This window comes from Oratosquilla oratoria, chromosome 15, assembly GCF_046742065.1.
Source record: "Oratosquilla oratoria isolate Oo_2021 chromosome 15, ASM4674206v1, whole genome shotgun sequence".
Taxonomy (NCBI): Eukaryota; Metazoa; Arthropoda; class Malacostraca; order Stomatopoda; family Squillidae; genus Oratosquilla; species Oratosquilla oratoria.
In genome coordinates this window covers 56,426,623-56,444,914 of record NC_134791.1, presented here as the reverse complement: position 1 = coordinate 56,444,914, position 18,292 = coordinate 56,426,623, and the positions used below count along the sequence as shown (strand labels likewise).

Here is an 18,292-nt window from a genome sequence, read left to right as displayed (position 1 = left end):
TAGTAACTTAGTTAATTGTATTTAGTTTTGTAAAACATATATCTTAAACTTATCAGTGCGCTATCTTTAATTTATAATCTAGTTTATATAGATATAATTTGCATACATCTATATATATTTGAAATAAAACACAGGTTAGGAACCTGTAACCCAGCAGACGATACTATGGTGTAGTTGTACATAACACACTTGAGTTTGAGATGGCTTCGTCAACACTTCTACGCTGCTACAGGGTAAATATCTCGGTGAACATTTACCTAATTAGATATTTAAGCTGTAAGGTATAGTAGACACAATAGGAAATTAAGTGAATTACCGATTTATTTAACTTAGAAGTTGTGTTACATATTGTATATGGCTTCTTTGCATGCTGATATAATAGGCACCTAAGGTTGCTTGGCCTTGACTCCAGTACCAGTAATCGGTGGAATCAAGCCTATTAGGTGTTACGTGTAATTATGTGTTGCTGGGGTATTGATACAAATTTACAACATACTCTGAGTCTATATCAGACACGTTAGATATGTTTCATTCATAGTAGAACAGTTAACTATAGAAGATATGTAGATACATCTGTGTTGCTTAGGTTTCCCACATTAACATTTACGCAATGGGGATCATATGCCATGGCATGGGCACATCTTATTTCAGTATTACCCGATTTTCAGCCCATACTTCCTAGCAAAATCAGATGTCTGCCCTTCATGAAAAATGTTGGGTTTATATATATATATATATATATATATATATATTATATAACACACACACACACACACACACACACACACACACACACACACACACACACACACACACACACACACACACACACACACACACACACACACACACACAAACGGGACAAATAAAGAGGACATGCAATGAAACTCAAAAAGGATAACTACAGAAGAGACCTGAAAAAGAACAGCTTCCCACATAGTGATAGATGTATGGAACAAATTGGATGAAGAAATAGTGTGTGCAAACACAATACAATTTAAGAACAAATTTGATTTTGCGAGATATGAAAACGGGTCACCACGAGCATAGCTCCCCTTCCCGTATAATACAACTAGGTAAATACACACACCTGAAAAATGGAAAATATATACTGGTTATAGAAATGAATATGTACAAGTGTGCAGAGCAGAAAAGAGAAAATATGAAAAAGATGTCATAGAAAAATGTAAAGAACAACCAAAACTATTTTACAAATTTGTAAACAACAAACTGAAAAACATACAAGAATTAGAGAAACTGTGACAAGGAGGAGTTGAATACACAGAGGAAATAGAATTGGCAGAAATTATGAACAAACATTTTAAATTGGTGTTTACAAGGGAGAACATACAACCTAGAGATATTGAATGGGAGGAGAAAGTCCCCCCTATGAAAGAGATAGAAGTATCAAGGAATGAAATAATGAAACACTTGAGTAATCTCGATGTCAGAAAATTGCATGGTCCAAATGAAATGGCAAGCTGGATTTTGAGAGAATGCAGGAATGAACTGACAAAATACATAGTCTAATAAACAGTTCATTGAAAGAAGGAAAAGTTCCAGAAGATTGGAAAAGAGCAAATATAATACCAATATATAAAGGGGGAAACAAGGAAGACCCTACTATCAATAGACCGGTCTCTCTTACAAGTACAATAGCTAAAATTTGTGAAAGAATTATCAAAATTAGATGGGTAAGGCATTTGGAAAAAACAATGTACTAAATCCAAGGCAATTTGGATTTAGACAAGGATGATCATGTGTCATAAACTTAATGTGTTTCTATTCAAGGCTAATAGATGTAATACAAGAAAGAGATGGATGGGCTGATTTTGCATTTCTAGACCTGAAAAAAAGCATTTGATAAGGTACCACATAAGAAGTTGCTTAAGAAATTAGAAACTGCAGGAGGAATACAGGACAAACTGCTGAAGTGGATGGAAAACTTCTTGCATGAAAGATAAAAGAGAGTGGTGATAAGAGACAAACACACTAATTGGGATGAAGTGATAAGTGGTGTTCCACAAGGAACAGTTCTGGCCCCAATAATGTTTGCTATATATATTAACCTCTTCAGTACAGGCCAAAATCTCGCGGGCAGCATTAGCTGCCAGACATACGATGTGTCGTAATTATACTCCCATCATAGAATATAGTCACTGCTTATATCGATCATTCTCTCTTTCACCAGTGAATTTTGATAACCATAGAAAATGTGATGAAGACAGTTTAGAGAGTGTCATTACGCAGGGGCAACTACAATAAATATGATCAAGACGCCGATATGGCAGCCTCGCGTATCCACTTGCTCCTCATGCCACCTACGTATGCGGCACCGTATGGAAGGGGTTAATGATATGGATAAAGGAATTGAAAGTTATATGAGCTTCTTTGGGGATGATGCAAAATTGTTGAAAAAAGTGAACACTGAAGAAGATTGTGAGTCATTACAGAGTGATCTCAATAAAGTATGGGAAAGGAGTAGGAAGTGGGAGATGGAATTCAATATTAAGAAGTGTAGTATAATGGAATTTGGAAGAAGCAAAAAAAGAATAGTGGGATATAAATTGTGAGAAGAAAAATTAAAAAAAGTAGAAAATGAGAAGGGCCTGGGAATCATTATTATGAATAATATGTCCCATGAGAAACATATAAACAAAATTTTTGGAGAAACTTATAATTTAATAAGAACAATCAAAGTGGCATTTACATACCTGGATGAAGAAATGGTGAAGAAAATACTAGTCACTTTGATAAGACCAAGATTGGAACATGCAGCAAGGACGTGGTCAAGTACAAAAAATTGTATAACAAAACTTGAAAGAATGCAAAGAGCAATTACAAAATTGGCACCAACACTCAGAACTATCATATGAGGAGAGACTAGCAAAACTTGAGCTACAGACATTAGAGCAAAGAAGAGAGAGAGGAGACTTGATAACTATTTATAGAATCATGAAAGGCATAGAAACTATTGATAGAGAGGATCTAATAAAATGTGATAGTAGAAATACAAGAGGACTCGGAAAGAAAATCAAGAAAGACAGTTATAGAACAGCTTTCCCCACAGAGTAATAGACGTTTGGAACAAGTTCGATGAGAAAATGGTGTGTGCAAAAACAATACATGAATTTAAAAACAGTGTAGATAAAATGAGATATGAAGACGGGACACCACGAGCATAGCTCCCCTTCCCGTATAATACAACTAGGTAAATACACACACACACATATATATATATACATATATATTATATACATATATATACATACATATACCAAAGGCTTTCCTCTTTACAAGGGAGGTAGCCAAAAAACAAAGGCATAAATTCCACTCCCACCCATTTCATCCCCACATACTCCACTCCTATCCATACACACTCCCTCCCTCTTATCTTGGTTCCTGGATGACTGGTCATCCCAGCATCTTGTCCACTGCCCTGGCTCAGAAGCAATTTCGCAAGGGACAGCCAAGGGGTTGGGGGGCAGTACTCTGATGTGGTGGGGGTGCTTGCGTGTAGCAAGGGCGGGCTGAGCTGTGCCAGCCAGGTGCAACCCTACTGGAGAGGTCAGCCCTAAGCTACCAGACAAAATCTGAGCCAATGGACTTTTGTTGACGACCCCAGCTTGTCTTTGACCATCGACTGGAATACTCATAGGATTTGCTGCCCTCACCCTATGACAGTTGTTTTAGGATGAGGTTCTTGGGGTAGCGAATAGATAGGGGGTCCCCCACACTTTTCCTTTCTGAATTCCCCTATCCCTATCCTTCATATTTGCTACCCTGATCTCCTTATTTCACCATCTTTCTCTAATATTTGTTAAGGAAGGTTCTGGTATCTTGGTGCCTCCCAAGCTACATGTCTGAACCCAGTCAAGTAGGGATGTATACCGCGAGATCACTACTCCCTGCGAGGGCCGAAAGCTCACCGACTGGGGAATGCATGTTTGCGAGGTATGTACTAGGCTGCCAACTTCCTTTCTCTCTATCCAGTGCACATGCAGAGTGACTACACTGGCCCCACCCTAAATGGGACAAAACTAAGGAGGACAAATCTCCGGGTTGACAAAGTCTCTAACTCACTCCGAGGCCCTGCATGTGTAAGTAGTCGTTTCTGGAACTTCCCGACTGCAAAGACTTTCTTTTATTGCTTGAGACATCAGGCAGCAGCAGTATCTTCTATGTATTGATCTCTCTTTCTTGATATATGGTGTGGCCCTATAAATATACACGATCGTGGTGGGTGTTCAAACTGTATATTCTAAACCTCCCGATCCCTCTCCTAATATTGCTGATTTCAATGTTGATGATGTTGGCTCTGCAAAAGTAAAACTCCCAGTTGATGACTCCAGCTTGAAAAAGGACTTCGGTAATGATACTGAGACTTCATTGACAGATAATTCTGTTGTCCAGAAACTTATAATTGGAATGGATTCTGGAGTGATGAAATCATCTTTTGATACTCAGAAGCCTATAAATAGCTTAAGTATTGCTCCTAATTGTCATAGTCTTACATTTAAAATATGTCTCTTGATAAGAGTTATGTTGACTTACATAAAGAGTTCTGTAAATTTGGACCGATTAAAGAGATCAGGGTTAAACTGATTGACAACTTTAAGGGTTGGTTAGTCTGGATCTCATTTCTTTCTAATCAGGATGCAGCTGCTGCCTGCTTGGATTATAATAATTCCAAAGGAAATGAATCTTTGGCCCAACTTGTTGCTAGAGCACCACCTAACCTGGATATCGTTTATCCAGAAAACCCGGTAGAGGAAAGGAAGGAAAGTGTGCAGAGGCCTCCCAATCCAGCTAAGTGGCTTATTATCACTTATGCAAAGGAATGTGCTAACTTGTTCGAGTTTAGAAGATTCTTGAAGAGTCCCCTTGGCTCTGGTAATTTGACTAACTCACAGATATCACGATTTGGAAGAAATTCCTTCTTAATTCATGGAAAGTCTTATGAGCAAGCTGCCATGGTGCTCAACTTGAGTCAGAAATCAGACATTAAGGAAGTTAAACCCCACTATACCTTTTGTTATGCCAGAGGGGTAATTTTTGATAGAGAGATCTGACTTTGAAGAGGATGAAATTTTAGAAATGTGCCCAACTAATGTTTGGAAAGTTTTAAAAATCCCCCATTCTTCTATGATTATCCTAACTTTTTCTGGTGAAGATATGCCTCATTATGTAGAGATAGAAAAAGAGATTGTTCATATGAAGCAGTTTAAGCCCCGTCCCCTTCAGTGCTTTAACTGCTATGGTTTTGGCCATCCTTCCCGCCAGTGTGTAAGAGACAAACTGTGTTTGATATGTGCTCACCCTGAGCATGGTCGAGGCATCCTGGTGGACTATTAAGAAAACCCTCTTCTGATTTGGGATCAATTTAGAGCACATAGAACTGCATCCATTAAGATAAAAAAGGTGGGTAAATTGAAAACACAGCTGTATAGGGCCAGGACTTATTATTTTCATCTATTTGCAATTTTTCTAGAAGATTATATAAGTGAGATCATGTAGGCATTGTGGGTAAACTCTCACTCCACTCCACTGTGACATTATTAGAATGTATTCGGATGTAAACATAGACCAGGAACCAGCGAAAAAAATACACGGGAGCGACGAGCGATTTTGCTCGGGAAAGTTCCAGTGTCGCTCTCGCAAATCCAATAGCGGGAGCGATCCCCCACAAAAAACAATTGCTCCCGCGGCAAGATTCAACGTTTTTCATGCATTATCCATCATTTGGCAATCCCTGAATCCCATCACCATTGATGAAAGGATCAGAGTAAACACAACTTACCCGTGATCAATCATTGCATTAGCAATCGATATCATAAATGCAACGCATCAATCAACTTTAATTTGTTGACGTACGTATATATGTGTACGCGGTATAGCTGCTAGAGTTCAATGGCTTACCTAGCCTAGCTTCGTATCAGCTGCATGCGCGCTTATACTAATACATGTTGACTAGACTGCACGACTATCGTGCTACATAATGTCGCTAGTTGCGAATTGCATGGTACCTGTATGCAGGGAAGTTCATTGGTTGCATGCAGCTAGCTGCCCAGTCAACGCGCTGACTACATGTACAATGCATCATACCCAATACCACATCACCGCATGCATACGTACACTGTACATATGCAAACTCGCTCCGACATGAGTAATGAGTTAGCCTTCCAATAGTTTGAAGGAAATCGAACCTACAAAAACATGGTTCTGGAAGTATAAAAAATGGCTCTGGTGAAATTAAAAAAAAAAGAATAAAAAATGGCTCTTGGAAAAAAAAAAATTCCCTGCTAGAAACCTTAGATTTAGGAGAAAAGTTCTCAATCTCCAGTTCAGGATTCCATTAGGGGAATAATTTAGGGGATTTATGATACATAAATGTTACTTGAGGAAACGAGGTAACAGAGCCTTGACTTGTACGAAGTGTTAATTGGGGTTTTACCCAGAGATATGAATGTTCAGGGGCATTGTGGGGTATCATGCGTGGGGGTTATTCAGTGCTAACCCAGACCCTTCTCCCTAACAGGTATGTTAGTATCTTCTGTTCCAACTCCTTGAAAATATATTACCAGAATGGAAAAATGTGTAGAGGTTATAAAGTATACAAAGTAGTGATTTAAGTGTGAGTGCTAACCCAGACCTTCCTCCCTAAAAGGGGAGTGTATATACACATGATTCACACAAAAAATTATTTAAAGAATTGGAAAACAAAGGAGGGATACAAGGTAACCTACTAAACTGGATGGAGGATTTCCTGTATGGTAGAAAAATGAGAGTAGTGCTCAGAGAAAAGTGTTCAGGTTGGGGGGTGATTAGTGGAGTTTCACAGGGATCAGTACAGTACTACCTCTCATTAACGGACTAAAAGTGGGGTAATGGTGTCCATTGATGTGAATAATCTGTTGATTTGGAGTGGTTTTTGGGTGGCATAGTGATTGCACACACAAAACAACAGTACCAAAAACACTGAAAACATAGCGAAAACACCGCAAACACAGCTAATTAACGTCTGTTAATGAGAGGTCTCACTGTATTGGCTGCGATAATGTTGGCTATTTAAGAACATAAGAAATAAAGGAGACTGCAAAAGACCATAGGGCCTACACTAGGCAGCTCCGTATCCATCACCACCTGTCGTCCCCATCCATAAAGTTGTCTAATTGTTTTTTAAAACAACTGATAGTTTCAGCGCTTACTACGTGGTTACTAAGTTTATTCCATTCATCGACCACCCTATTTGTAAACCAATTCTTGCCTATTTCCTTCTTAAATCTAAATTTGTCCAGTTTATACCCATTACTGCGAGTCCTGCCCTGTTGTTTTATTATGATGACCTTGTTTGCATCACCCTTGTTATAGCCTTTGATCCACTTGAACACTTCTATTAGATCACCCCGCACTCTGCGTCTTTCCAGAGAATGTAAGTTTAGGTGCCTAAGCCTCTCTTCGTAAGGCAAATTTCCGAGTCCTTGTATCATTTTGGTCATTCTTCGCTGTACTGATTCTAGTGAATTTATGTCCATTCTGTAGGACGGAGACCAAAACTGTACCGCATAGTCAAGGATGGGTCTAACTATGTGATTGACATGGATGAAGATGTGGGATGTTACATGAGCTTCTTTGCAGATGATGCTAAGTTATAGTGTGTCCTAAGCAGTCCACAGGCACACATCTTTTTCTGGTGATTTTGTATTATTTATTTATTACTTTCCAGTTAGCCCCTGGCCTTTCATTCCTTCGGAGCTACAGTGCCTCAGCCCCAACCACTAAACTCTTCATTAATGGCAAGTTTGTGGATTCAAAGACAAGTGATTGGATTGATGTTCACAATCCAGCCACAAATGAGGTTGTGACCAGAGTTCCAAAGGCCACACAGAATGAAATGGATGCAGCAGTAGATGCAGCAGCTGAGGCCTTCAAGACTTGGTCCAAAACGTCTGTACTTACCCGTCAGCAGGTTATGTTCAAATATCAGCAGCTCATTAAAGATAACATGGTAGGTATACTGGTATATGGCAGATTCATAAAAGAAAAGGAGCACAGTGTAATTTTTGTGAAGGTGGTTTGCTGTTCACCTATTGTGCTGATCACTGACTAGCACAATAGTAAAACTATGTGAATGGGTTGTGAAAGATTGATTGAGCAATATTTTGAAGAGATGAACACTGGCTGACAGTCAGTTTGGCTTCAGACCTGGAATGATTGATGTGCTGTGAGAGGCTTCAGACTTGGAATGATTGATGTGCTGTGAGAGTGGTAGGGGATGTTAGAGGACTAAGAGGCAAACTACTTAAATGGGTGAAAGCTTTTCTAAAGGGACTCCAATCAGAGCCTTAATAATTGCGTCATTAAATATGCATGATTGTGATGTAGATGACAATAAAAGGGAAGAGATTGGCAGTTTGTGAGAAAGAAGATGGATGTGTTAGCATTGAGTGAAACTAAGTTGAAAGGGAGAGGTAAGATTGATAGTATGGTGGTTAGGGTGTTGGGAGTGATGAGGATGCTGAGGGACAGGAGTTAGTCTGCTGATAAGTGATGAGATATGAATGTGCATGGTGGAGTGGAGGGAACTATCTTCAAGGTTAGTGGGTAAAAGTGAAAGTGGGATGTGAGATGTGGGTTTTTGTGAATGCATATAGTCCCTGTCATGAGAAAAGTGAAGAGGTAAGGGAGGCCCTTTGGATAGATTTAGTCAAGTGATTTGAGAATTTTGTGAGAAATGTAATAGTAGTGATATTGGGGGTCTCGATGCTAGAACAGATAAGTCAGTATATTGAGTTGTAGGGGGGTTTGGGGGTCTTCCTCCTCCTCCTCCTCCCTCCCCTCCCCTCCTCTCCTCTCCTCCTCCTCTCCTCTCCTCCTCCCCTCCCCTCCCCTCCTCTCCTCTCCTCTCCTCCTCCCCTCCCCTCCCCTACTCCTCCTTCCTCCCCAACTCTCCTCCTCCCTCACCTCCTCTCCTCCTCCCTCCTCTCCTCCTCCCTCCTTTGTCCTCCTCTTTCCCCTCCTTTGTCCTCCTCTCTCCCCTCCTTTGTCCTCCTCTCTCCCCTCCTTTGTCCTCCTCTCTCCCCTCCTTTGTCCTCCTCTCTCCCCTCCTTTGTCCTCCTCTCTCCCCTCCTTTGTCCTCCTCTCTCCCCTCCTTTGTCCTCCTCCTCCTCCTCATTATCATTATCTTGGTCCTCCTCCTCCTCCTCCTTTTGCTCCTCCCCCTCCTCCTTTTGCTCCTCCCCCTCCTCCTCTTTCCTTCTGCTTCTCCTCTTTCCTTCTGCTTCTCCTCATCCTCCTCCTCCTCCTTTCTTTTCTGTTCTTGCCTTTTCCTTTCTCCCTCTCATCCTTTCCTCATCTCCTCCTTTGTCCTCCTTTTCTTTTGCCTCCTGTAAATGATTATTTGTTATTTAAGGGAATTACAGATTGCATGGTATACAAGGCAGTGTGAGGCATGGAGCTGTCGTATATGACTGCTTTGTGCCTCTAATGATTTCCCCAAATTTTACATATAAATTCATCCTTTTCTTCATATGCCTTGGGGCTATGGGTTTCCTGTAAGAAAGAGCTGAGGTGACAGGTTATTTGGTTGAATTTATTTCTAGTCTTGGATGATAAACAGGATCGTTCTTTTTCAAATAATCCTATGTATATTTGATATTGCAGATTGGTTGCAGTGTATAATCCTCTGCATTAACTAAATTGAAAAATATGATTTATTTGAACAATTGGTTTTCTATATATGTTCTGTAACTGGTATATCTGTTCTCAACAGAAAGAGCTTGCAAACTGTATTACAACAGAACAAGGCAAAACTTTAGTTGATGCTGAAGGGGATGTCTTGCGTGGCCTTCGTAAGTATTCTTCATAACTTTTTTTTTTCTTTCACTGCATTATGCCATATTTCTTCCTCTTTTTCTCTTCTTCTTCCTCTTCCCAGTAGACAAAGTTATCACTGCTGTCTTCCTCTTCTGTAGGATTGATTCCAGTGACCTCAACTCTATCCTGGACTGAGGTTTTGACTGCATGGTATCATGCATTAGTGATTGCATGCTATCATGCAGCCAATGCTTGAGGGACTGTTTTGGAGCACCCTGATGGACTACAGCCACACATCATTTGTCTGAGTGAAATTTCTATTCATAGAGGAATGATGCTACTTTTGTACCACAGGTTCTGACATGTTTTATGCATTCAGACTGCAAAGCAAACACTCCAGGGCTGACAGTTAAATTCCTTACTCCAAAGTCTTCCAGATTAGCCCTACAGAGAAATCCTTCCCATAAGTTCATAACCGTTGAGACCACCATGCCACTTCAAATCTGTACCAACATAAAATAAGCCTGGCCACAGAACCAGTTGTCCCAGAATTAATCACCACACACAAGACACTGAACACCTCGTCCTATAGTGTCCTACTTGAGCCACACCCAGACAACAACACTGTTTCTACCTTGAGTGACTTGTGGGCCAATTAATTGGTTTTTGCTGGTTACCTGAGAACTGGGGGTCTTCTACAAGAGAACAGGGGTAATGGATTGATTGATTAGGTACTGATGACAGTCTATATGTGCAAACAGGTTCTTCTCCCCTTATAAAGGAAGTAGCCAGCCAAGGCATGCACCCCTCCTCCACCTTTCCTACACTCGTCGAACCTCCCATTTATCTTGGCTCCTTGTGGATGAAGGGCCATCCTTGCCCCTTGCCCACTGCTTGGATCAGAAGCAATACAGCAAGACACAGTGCCTCCACAGCAGAACACAACAGCTGAAGCTGGTTTACTACTACCACTTCATATACATGACAACCCTCCCTTCTTGTCCACTTGCAAGTAATAAGAGAAGATGAGGAGAAATCCCTTTGGGTTGCGTTAATCATCCTTTACCTTTTACTCTCCACCTGATGTAGTACCCTTCCCCCCACACACACTCTGATCACTTCCTTCCAAAACATCTTTATATTATTTTCAAAATTGTCTGTCAAACTCTTACCCCATTTTACATCCACTCTCTTCTTTGCCTCCCTTACCTTGTGTTTTGCTTTTCCTCTCTTATATCTCTCATATGCTTCCCTTGTTCTAATTTGTAACCAGTCCTCTTCTCTTCCACTATCACCTTCTCCTTATCATACCATATACTAATTCTCCTGTTCCCATCTTTGTGCATTTTATCATTATCTTCTTGAAATGCACCTGTTCTTCTAATTTCCTTTATATCTCTCTCCACCTCCCACACTTCTGCTTCTGATATTTTTCTCTCCTCATTGAATTTGTTTACTCTCAGCACTTCCCTACTCCCCTCCCTTTTTCTCCTTCACAATTCCTCCATTCATTGTAGGAGAGAGGCCAAATGCAGAGTATGGGATCCAATATATTTGATGTTTCGCCCAGCAGGGCTTCTTCAGAAATAACCCTGGTGGGCGAAATGTCAAATATATTGGATCCCATACTCTGCGTTTGGCCTCTCTCCTACAGTGCTGTAGTAGTTGTTGCTGCTTTTACTCCTCCATTCATAAAATCCCCTCTACCAAAATTCTTTTCCCTGAGTACACAAACATCCAGAACTCTTGCAATCCTTAATTTGGGTACCATTACATAATCCAATAGCACCCTATCAACAACCCTTCATAACACCATTCTTTACCATGTTTATTTATGCCTGGCTATCTTCTAAATACTGTTTATCAATTCCCTTTCTAAATCCATCTCCAATGTAATCTCTCCACAATGATTCTTACCTGGTACCACACAGCTCCCTACTACAACTTTTATTGGCTCATCCCTTACTCTAGCATTGAGATCTCCTAACCACTGCATTTAGATTCTTTCCAAGACTTTGTATATACTTGTTTAAATTTATCCAAAAAGCCTCCCTTTCCTAATCCATTTTCTCACTACCAGGACCATATGCCCTTACAAAAACCCACATCTCCCATCCCAGTTTCACTTTCTCCCACATTAACCTTGAAGATACTTCCCTCCACTCCACTATATACTTTCCTATCTTGTCTTTTATTGGCAGAGCCACTCCTTCCCTCCTTAACCACCTTGTCACTTGTGACACCCTCCCCACTCCACTCTCAAACTCAAACTCCCCTTCAACTTAGTTTCACTTCATACTAGCATCTTCCTTCTCACAAACAAACCACCAATCTTTTTTCTTGTACTCTCATCAGTGGTATGCACATCTAATGATCCAATTATTAAGGTTCTGGTGGGAACCCTCCAAGCCCCTATACCTAGACTTTTTTTAGGAAAACCTAGTCTTGTGACTCCATCCCATTTAGTCACCTTTCCCAACATGCATGGGACACAGTGGGATCCAGAAGAGGTACTCATAGAAGTGGTAAAGGGCTTTCCCAACATAAATGGGACACCGTGGGATCCAGAAGAGGTAGTCATAGAAGTGGTAAAGGGCTGATTCAAAGGAACAGTATAAAGTACAAAAGTACATGCTAACAGTGACTTCAAAGCCTGGCATCATCCTTACCTCCATCTGAAGGTGTAGTCTTCAGGCGCTAATATTTGGTCTCTTGACAAGGTCTAGGACATGTTGCTATTGATATTGTATTTGTTCTACATTTTTACACAAGGAGAGCTGACAACTGGAGATTGCATCCCTCCCCCAACTAGCCAATAACATGAAAACAGACACACACCAATACAGCAGACATAAGTTCAAAGTTTCTTCCTTGAAGACTGTTTCTTATTTCTAGTCATTAAAACTTGAGTCAACAGTTACTGGTTACCAGATGAGTGGTAGTTTTGGTTAGTTTGAATTATGCATAACCTTGAGTATATTTACTGTGCATTTAACATCAAACATTATTGTTGTTGCAGAGGTTGTTGAGCATTGTTGCAGTATTACTTCACTCCAACTTGGAGAAACAATGTCTCAAATTGCGAAGGACATGGATGCTCACTCGTTTCGTGTTCCTATTGGAGTCTGTGCAGGTATTGCACCCTTCAACTTTCCGGCCATGATTCCTCTTTGGGTATGTGCATGTGCTACAGTTTAAGCTGGGTCTAACACTGGGCTGTTGGTAGAGATGAGGTACACATTGTGAAAATTTTAATCTATGTAGAAGGTGGGGACATGTTAACATACATATACCAAGGCTTTTTCCCCCTTAAAAGGGAGGTAGCCAAAAAGGAAAAGGCATAAAATCATTCCCACCCATTCCATCCCTGAATACACTCCACACACCTCCTGGATGACGGGTCATCCCTGCACCTTGTCCACTGCCCTGGGTCAGAAGCAGTGTACAGGGTTAGTATGTCAAGTCAGAGAGAGGTTTGGACATGTTCATGTACAAAATTATGAGACAAACTAGTTGAGACCATGTTATTCCTAGGTGATAATGAGAATGGAAAAATATCTACTTAGCCAAGATGATGTCATAATGTTAGTAGATGAAGGTGTTGTAGTGGGTTGATTGGTGGAAAGATCCACTGCTGGAAACGGAGTAATTAGTACTGTGTATTTAATTTGTAAGTTGATATACAGTATATATATATATATATATATATATATATATATATATATATATATATATATATATATATATATATATATATATATATATATATAAAGTCTATGATATAAGATTGGAGGGAGTAGAGAGTAATTGTGAATAAATGAATAAATGATGCTGCCTGAAGGGATGTTCTTGGCTGCTCTGTAAATATTCTTTAATTAAAAATGTGTGTGTGTTGCCATATAATGAAGCAAGTGGGGTGAACCAGCTCCAGCCCTGATGTGGAAATGTTCTATTTCACTGAATTGCTTTAAACCCTGTAGAACAGGGCTACTTCATCTACAAGGTGCCATGGTGTGAGGGAGAACAAAAAAGTTGTAGATGGATGTGGGGTGTATGTATGCTTTGACTTCATTAGATCTTGTAAAGAGGAAAAGTCCATTTGGTATTATATATGTAATGTATGGCATGTATGTATGTAACATATATGATATATGTAATGTATGTATGTTTATATACCAAAAGACTTATTTTCTCTTATTAGGGCAGTAACCAGTCAAGGCAGGTATCCACCCTTCACCCAACCCACATCCATCCAACACTCTTATGTTTCACTTAGATCCCTTAGTTCCTTGTAGATGAAGGGCCATCCTGCCCCTGCCCACTGCCTGGATTGGAAGTAGTGTAGTAAAATGCAGCACCTCCACAAGAGGCCCTGAAACAAGTGCTGGTTTAGCCCAGCTACTTCCTTTACATGGTGACCCTCCCTCATTGTCCCCTCACAGGTGAATAGAGAAAACAAGGATAAATCCCTTTGGGTTGCATCAGTTTACTGTCTATTCACAACCATTCTCCACTCCACTATCTCCTGCCCTGTCCTTTCTCTGCTCAACAGGGCATCCTTCATTACATCCATCCATCCATCCATCTTATTCTCATTTCCCCTCAAGTTCACTCCTTCCACCTGTGGCTTCCACACTTTTTACTTGTCTTTCTTCACTCGTTCTTTTCGTATGGCCAAACCATTTTAGTATTTTCTACTTTGCTTGACAGACATTTTCTCTCACTCCCTGCTCCTTTCATACCACATTACATTGACTTCATTCTTTGTTTTCCTCTCAAGTTTACTCCATCCACTTCTGCTTTCCACACTCTTTTTACTAGTCTTCCCTACTCATTTATTCTATTAGCTCAAGCCACCACAGCACACTTTGATTTATCCTTTCCAACATTTCTTTCCACACCCATTCTTTGTTTCACTGCCACATTTCTCACACTATCCATCCTCATGATACCATACTTCTCGAACTGAAACATCCGAAACCTTCTCATCTGAAAAATGTTTAGGCTTTTCTTTTGTGCCTCCTGAATTCAAGTCTCTGCTCATTCAACCCTCTTATTGTGTTTGTCCCTAGATACTTGTTTCTTGTAACACTTTTCATTCCCCCAGACATTTACTTGCCCCCTTTATTGTATAATTCACCTCCACAGCCCCTCCTCCATTTTACAAAGGATTACAAAGGCGGAGCATGCCGACAGGAGACCTTTTGGTCCATATCTAGGTCGGATGCGAAAAAAATCATAATAAAAATAAATTAATAAATAAAAACTATAATAATGTAAATAACAAATAAAATACATAAATAAATGCATAGGTATAGTTAGATAATAAACAAACAGGTAAATAGTAAATAATAATAAATTGACATAACTAATAATAAATGAAAATCAAACAGACAAATGATAACAAAACAAAAACAAATAATATAAAATAAATTATAATCATTACAGCATCTTGCTTAGGTGTTTATCTAAATGATTCTTAAAGCTTCAAACTGAACTACATTGCACTACCTGTGCAGGAAGTTTATTCCATTCATTAACTACACGGTTGGCAAAGTTGTTTCTACCTATTTCCAAATTGAATCTATTTCCGGACAGTTTGAGACCATTGTTTCTTGTCTGATTCTCATTCAATGTGAAAATATTGTCATTTTTGATGTTGTCAATTACCTTTAGAATTTTAAAGACCTGTATCAAGTCACCTCTGAGTCTACGCTTTTTTAGGGAAAACGGATTCATATGTTTTAGTGACTCCAAATACTTAACTCTCCAGTTCCATAGAACGTTAAGATATTACTGAATTTTAAGATATCCTTGTATTAACTTGGGTTAATGAGGAACTGCAACCTTACAGATGTTTCCTGTGGCTATGGTTTGTGGCAACACCTATGTTTTCAAGCCTTCAGAGCGTGTCCCAGGAACAGCCATGCTTTTAGCTGAACTACTTCAGGAAGCAGGATGTCCTGATGGGGTTGTTAATATTATCCATGGACAGCATGATGCTGTCAATTTCATCTGTGACAATCCACATATCAGAGCAATCTCCTTTGTGGGATCTGACAATGCAGTAGGTATCATTTTTGAGTTGGGCGACATATTTACATGGTTGATGATAATACTAATTATTGCTTTCAGTTTTATTGATGATGGGTAGCGTGTGGTGGTCCAGCAAGATGGACAGTGAAGCTGCCCATTTTCGAAACCCATCAATTCCTTCACCTCTATCACGACTGACATTCAATCATCAGACCGGGGCCAAGATCTCTTTCTAATAACTTAAACTCTTTATTTCTTTTACTTTTTCACACGTGGGGATCTGACAACTGATAACTGCTCTCCTCTTCCTACCATTTTCAGCAGGTGACATAGAAACAATCCCACAGTGATACAACACAGACAGCAGTTGAGAGCTTATTCATGGGGAAATTTATGGGAGGTTCCAAGTACTGTATCATTACTTATCACTGTGGGGCTGCGAGTTTTCCACATGGTAAAACTTAAAGCAACAACTACACTGATGTTGCAAGAAGGGCCTGTATGCTTTTGTGCTTGCCCTTGAGTGTGAATTATATATTCATTCTATGCTAAGTGTGCATATGTGCATGTACAAGCATTAGCTACTTGACATCATATCCCGGTAGTTGTAGCAGACCTTCAACGGACAACCTATAACCTATAACTTGGCTTGACTGACAGTTGAACTGCTGAGACATCTGCCTCTCAGACTGGCAGATTCAACCACATAATATTGCCATATGACAACAGTTAATGTAATTTACCACTTCTTGTAAACAAAAATTTATATAGAGCTAAAATAGATACTTAGTATCCATACTCAGTTCCATAATGTAATTATTTGTAAGTAGACAGACAGAATATATAGAGCTGTGAAGTGAATTATGTTGTTGGTAACTTGTAATACTGATTTATTAATATGATTTATGCTTCATTTTCAGGGTCGATATATATATGAAAGGGGATCCAGAAATGGCAAGCGTGTCCAGTCTAACATGGGGGCAAAGAATCATGGAGTGATCATGCCAGATGCAAACAAGGAGAGCACTCTTACACAGTTGGTTGGTGCAGCATTTGGAGCTGCAGGACAGAGGTAATAGAACATTTGTTATACTTCTGTTCTTATAATTTGCTGTCGGTTTAAAAATGTCAAGGTAATGGGTGTTAATTGTGAAAATGAATTGAGAATTTAATCAGTTCTGTTGAAATACTGAAAACAAAAGTAGTGGTAATATTATGAGTTTGAGATGCAGTTGACTCAGCATTGGATTTGGAATTACCTATTACATAAATTTGAGGAGGCTAATCAAGTAGAGAAGAAAAGGTAAAAGGTGCAGATGGAGAGATGATAATGGAAGAGACAGCAGTAAGAGGAAGATAGGCAGATTATTTTAAGGAGTTGCTAAATGTGAAGGAGGATAGGGAGAGAAAAGTAGTTGGAGTGGGAAATGCTAAGAAAATGACAGTGATGAATGAGGAAAATGGAGGAAAAATGAGGAAAGATAAGGTGAAAGCAGTTATTAAAATTGTGAGAGCAGGTAAGGCACCTGGGTTGGATTGGATGCCATGGGGAGAGTGTATAAAAGGGAGGTACAGTAATGGTGGACTGGCTGGTGAATTTGTTTAATGTTTGTTCTAAAAGAGGGTAGATTATCAGGGGACTGGAGGAGTGCCTGTATAGTTCCATTTTACAAGGGAAAAGGTGACAAGTGTGAATGTAGTAGATTGAGAGGGATCAGTTCAAGTGTAGTTTGGAAGGCTTATGGGAGGGTTTTGATTGAGAGGATTAGAAGTGGAAGAAAGAATAATTGGTGAGGAACATTGTGGGTTTAGGACAGGTATGATTGCATAGATCAGATTTTTGTGGTAAGGCAGATGTGTGAGAAAGCTATAGGAAAAGGTAGATATTTTTTGGGCCTTTATGGATTTGGAAAAAGCTTATGACAGGGTAGAGAGGAAGGCACTGTGGGAGGTGTTGCAGATAGGAGGAAAGCTGTTCAGAGTATTCAAGAGTTTTTATGAGAGTAGTAGATCCTGTGTTAGAATTAGAAATGGAGAGAGTGATTGGTTTGAGGTAAAAGTGGGACTTTGCCAGTGGTGTGTAATTCTCTTTGGCTGTTGAATTTATACATGGATGGGGTGGTGTGAGAGGTAAACACAAGGGTAATGTGCAGGGAATTGGATATGGTTAAAGAAAAGTGGGAGATAAACCAGTTGTTTGCTGATGACACTGCTTGCAAGAGAATCATACATACATATACCAAGGCTTTTTCCCCCTTACAAGGGAGGTAGCCAAAAAGGAAAAGGCATAAAATCATTCCCACCCTTTCCATCCCTGAATACACTCCACACCCCTCCACCCTCCCTCTTATCTTAGCACTTCCTGGATGACGGGTCATCCCTGCACCTTGTCCACTGCCCTGGGTCAGAAGCAGTGTCGCAAGACACAGCACATCCACAG

The 18,292-nt window shown here is 39.9% G+C and overlaps 1 protein-coding gene across 1 annotated transcript in view; it reads left to right on the top strand.

Moving 5' to 3' along the window:
- Window positions 1–116: 116 nt before the first annotated feature.
- Window positions 117–18,292, top strand: part of LOC143033454 (putative methylmalonate-semialdehyde/malonate-semialdehyde dehydrogenase [acylating], mitochondrial) — a 33,792-nt gene continuing 15,616 nt past the window's right edge. Inside the window, exons 1-6 of the mRNA XM_076198917.1 lie at window positions 117–233; window positions 7,727–8,008; window positions 9,773–9,851; window positions 12,836–12,990; window positions 15,671–15,883; window positions 16,773–16,924. Of these exons, the coding sequence (XP_076055032.1) occupies window positions 201–233; window positions 7,727–8,008; window positions 9,773–9,851; window positions 12,836–12,990; window positions 15,671–15,883; window positions 16,773–16,924 (914 nt within the window). The 5' untranslated portion in view covers window positions 117–200. The remainder of the gene's footprint in view (window positions 234–7,726; window positions 8,009–9,772; window positions 9,852–12,835; window positions 12,991–15,670; window positions 15,884–16,772; window positions 16,925–18,292) is intronic.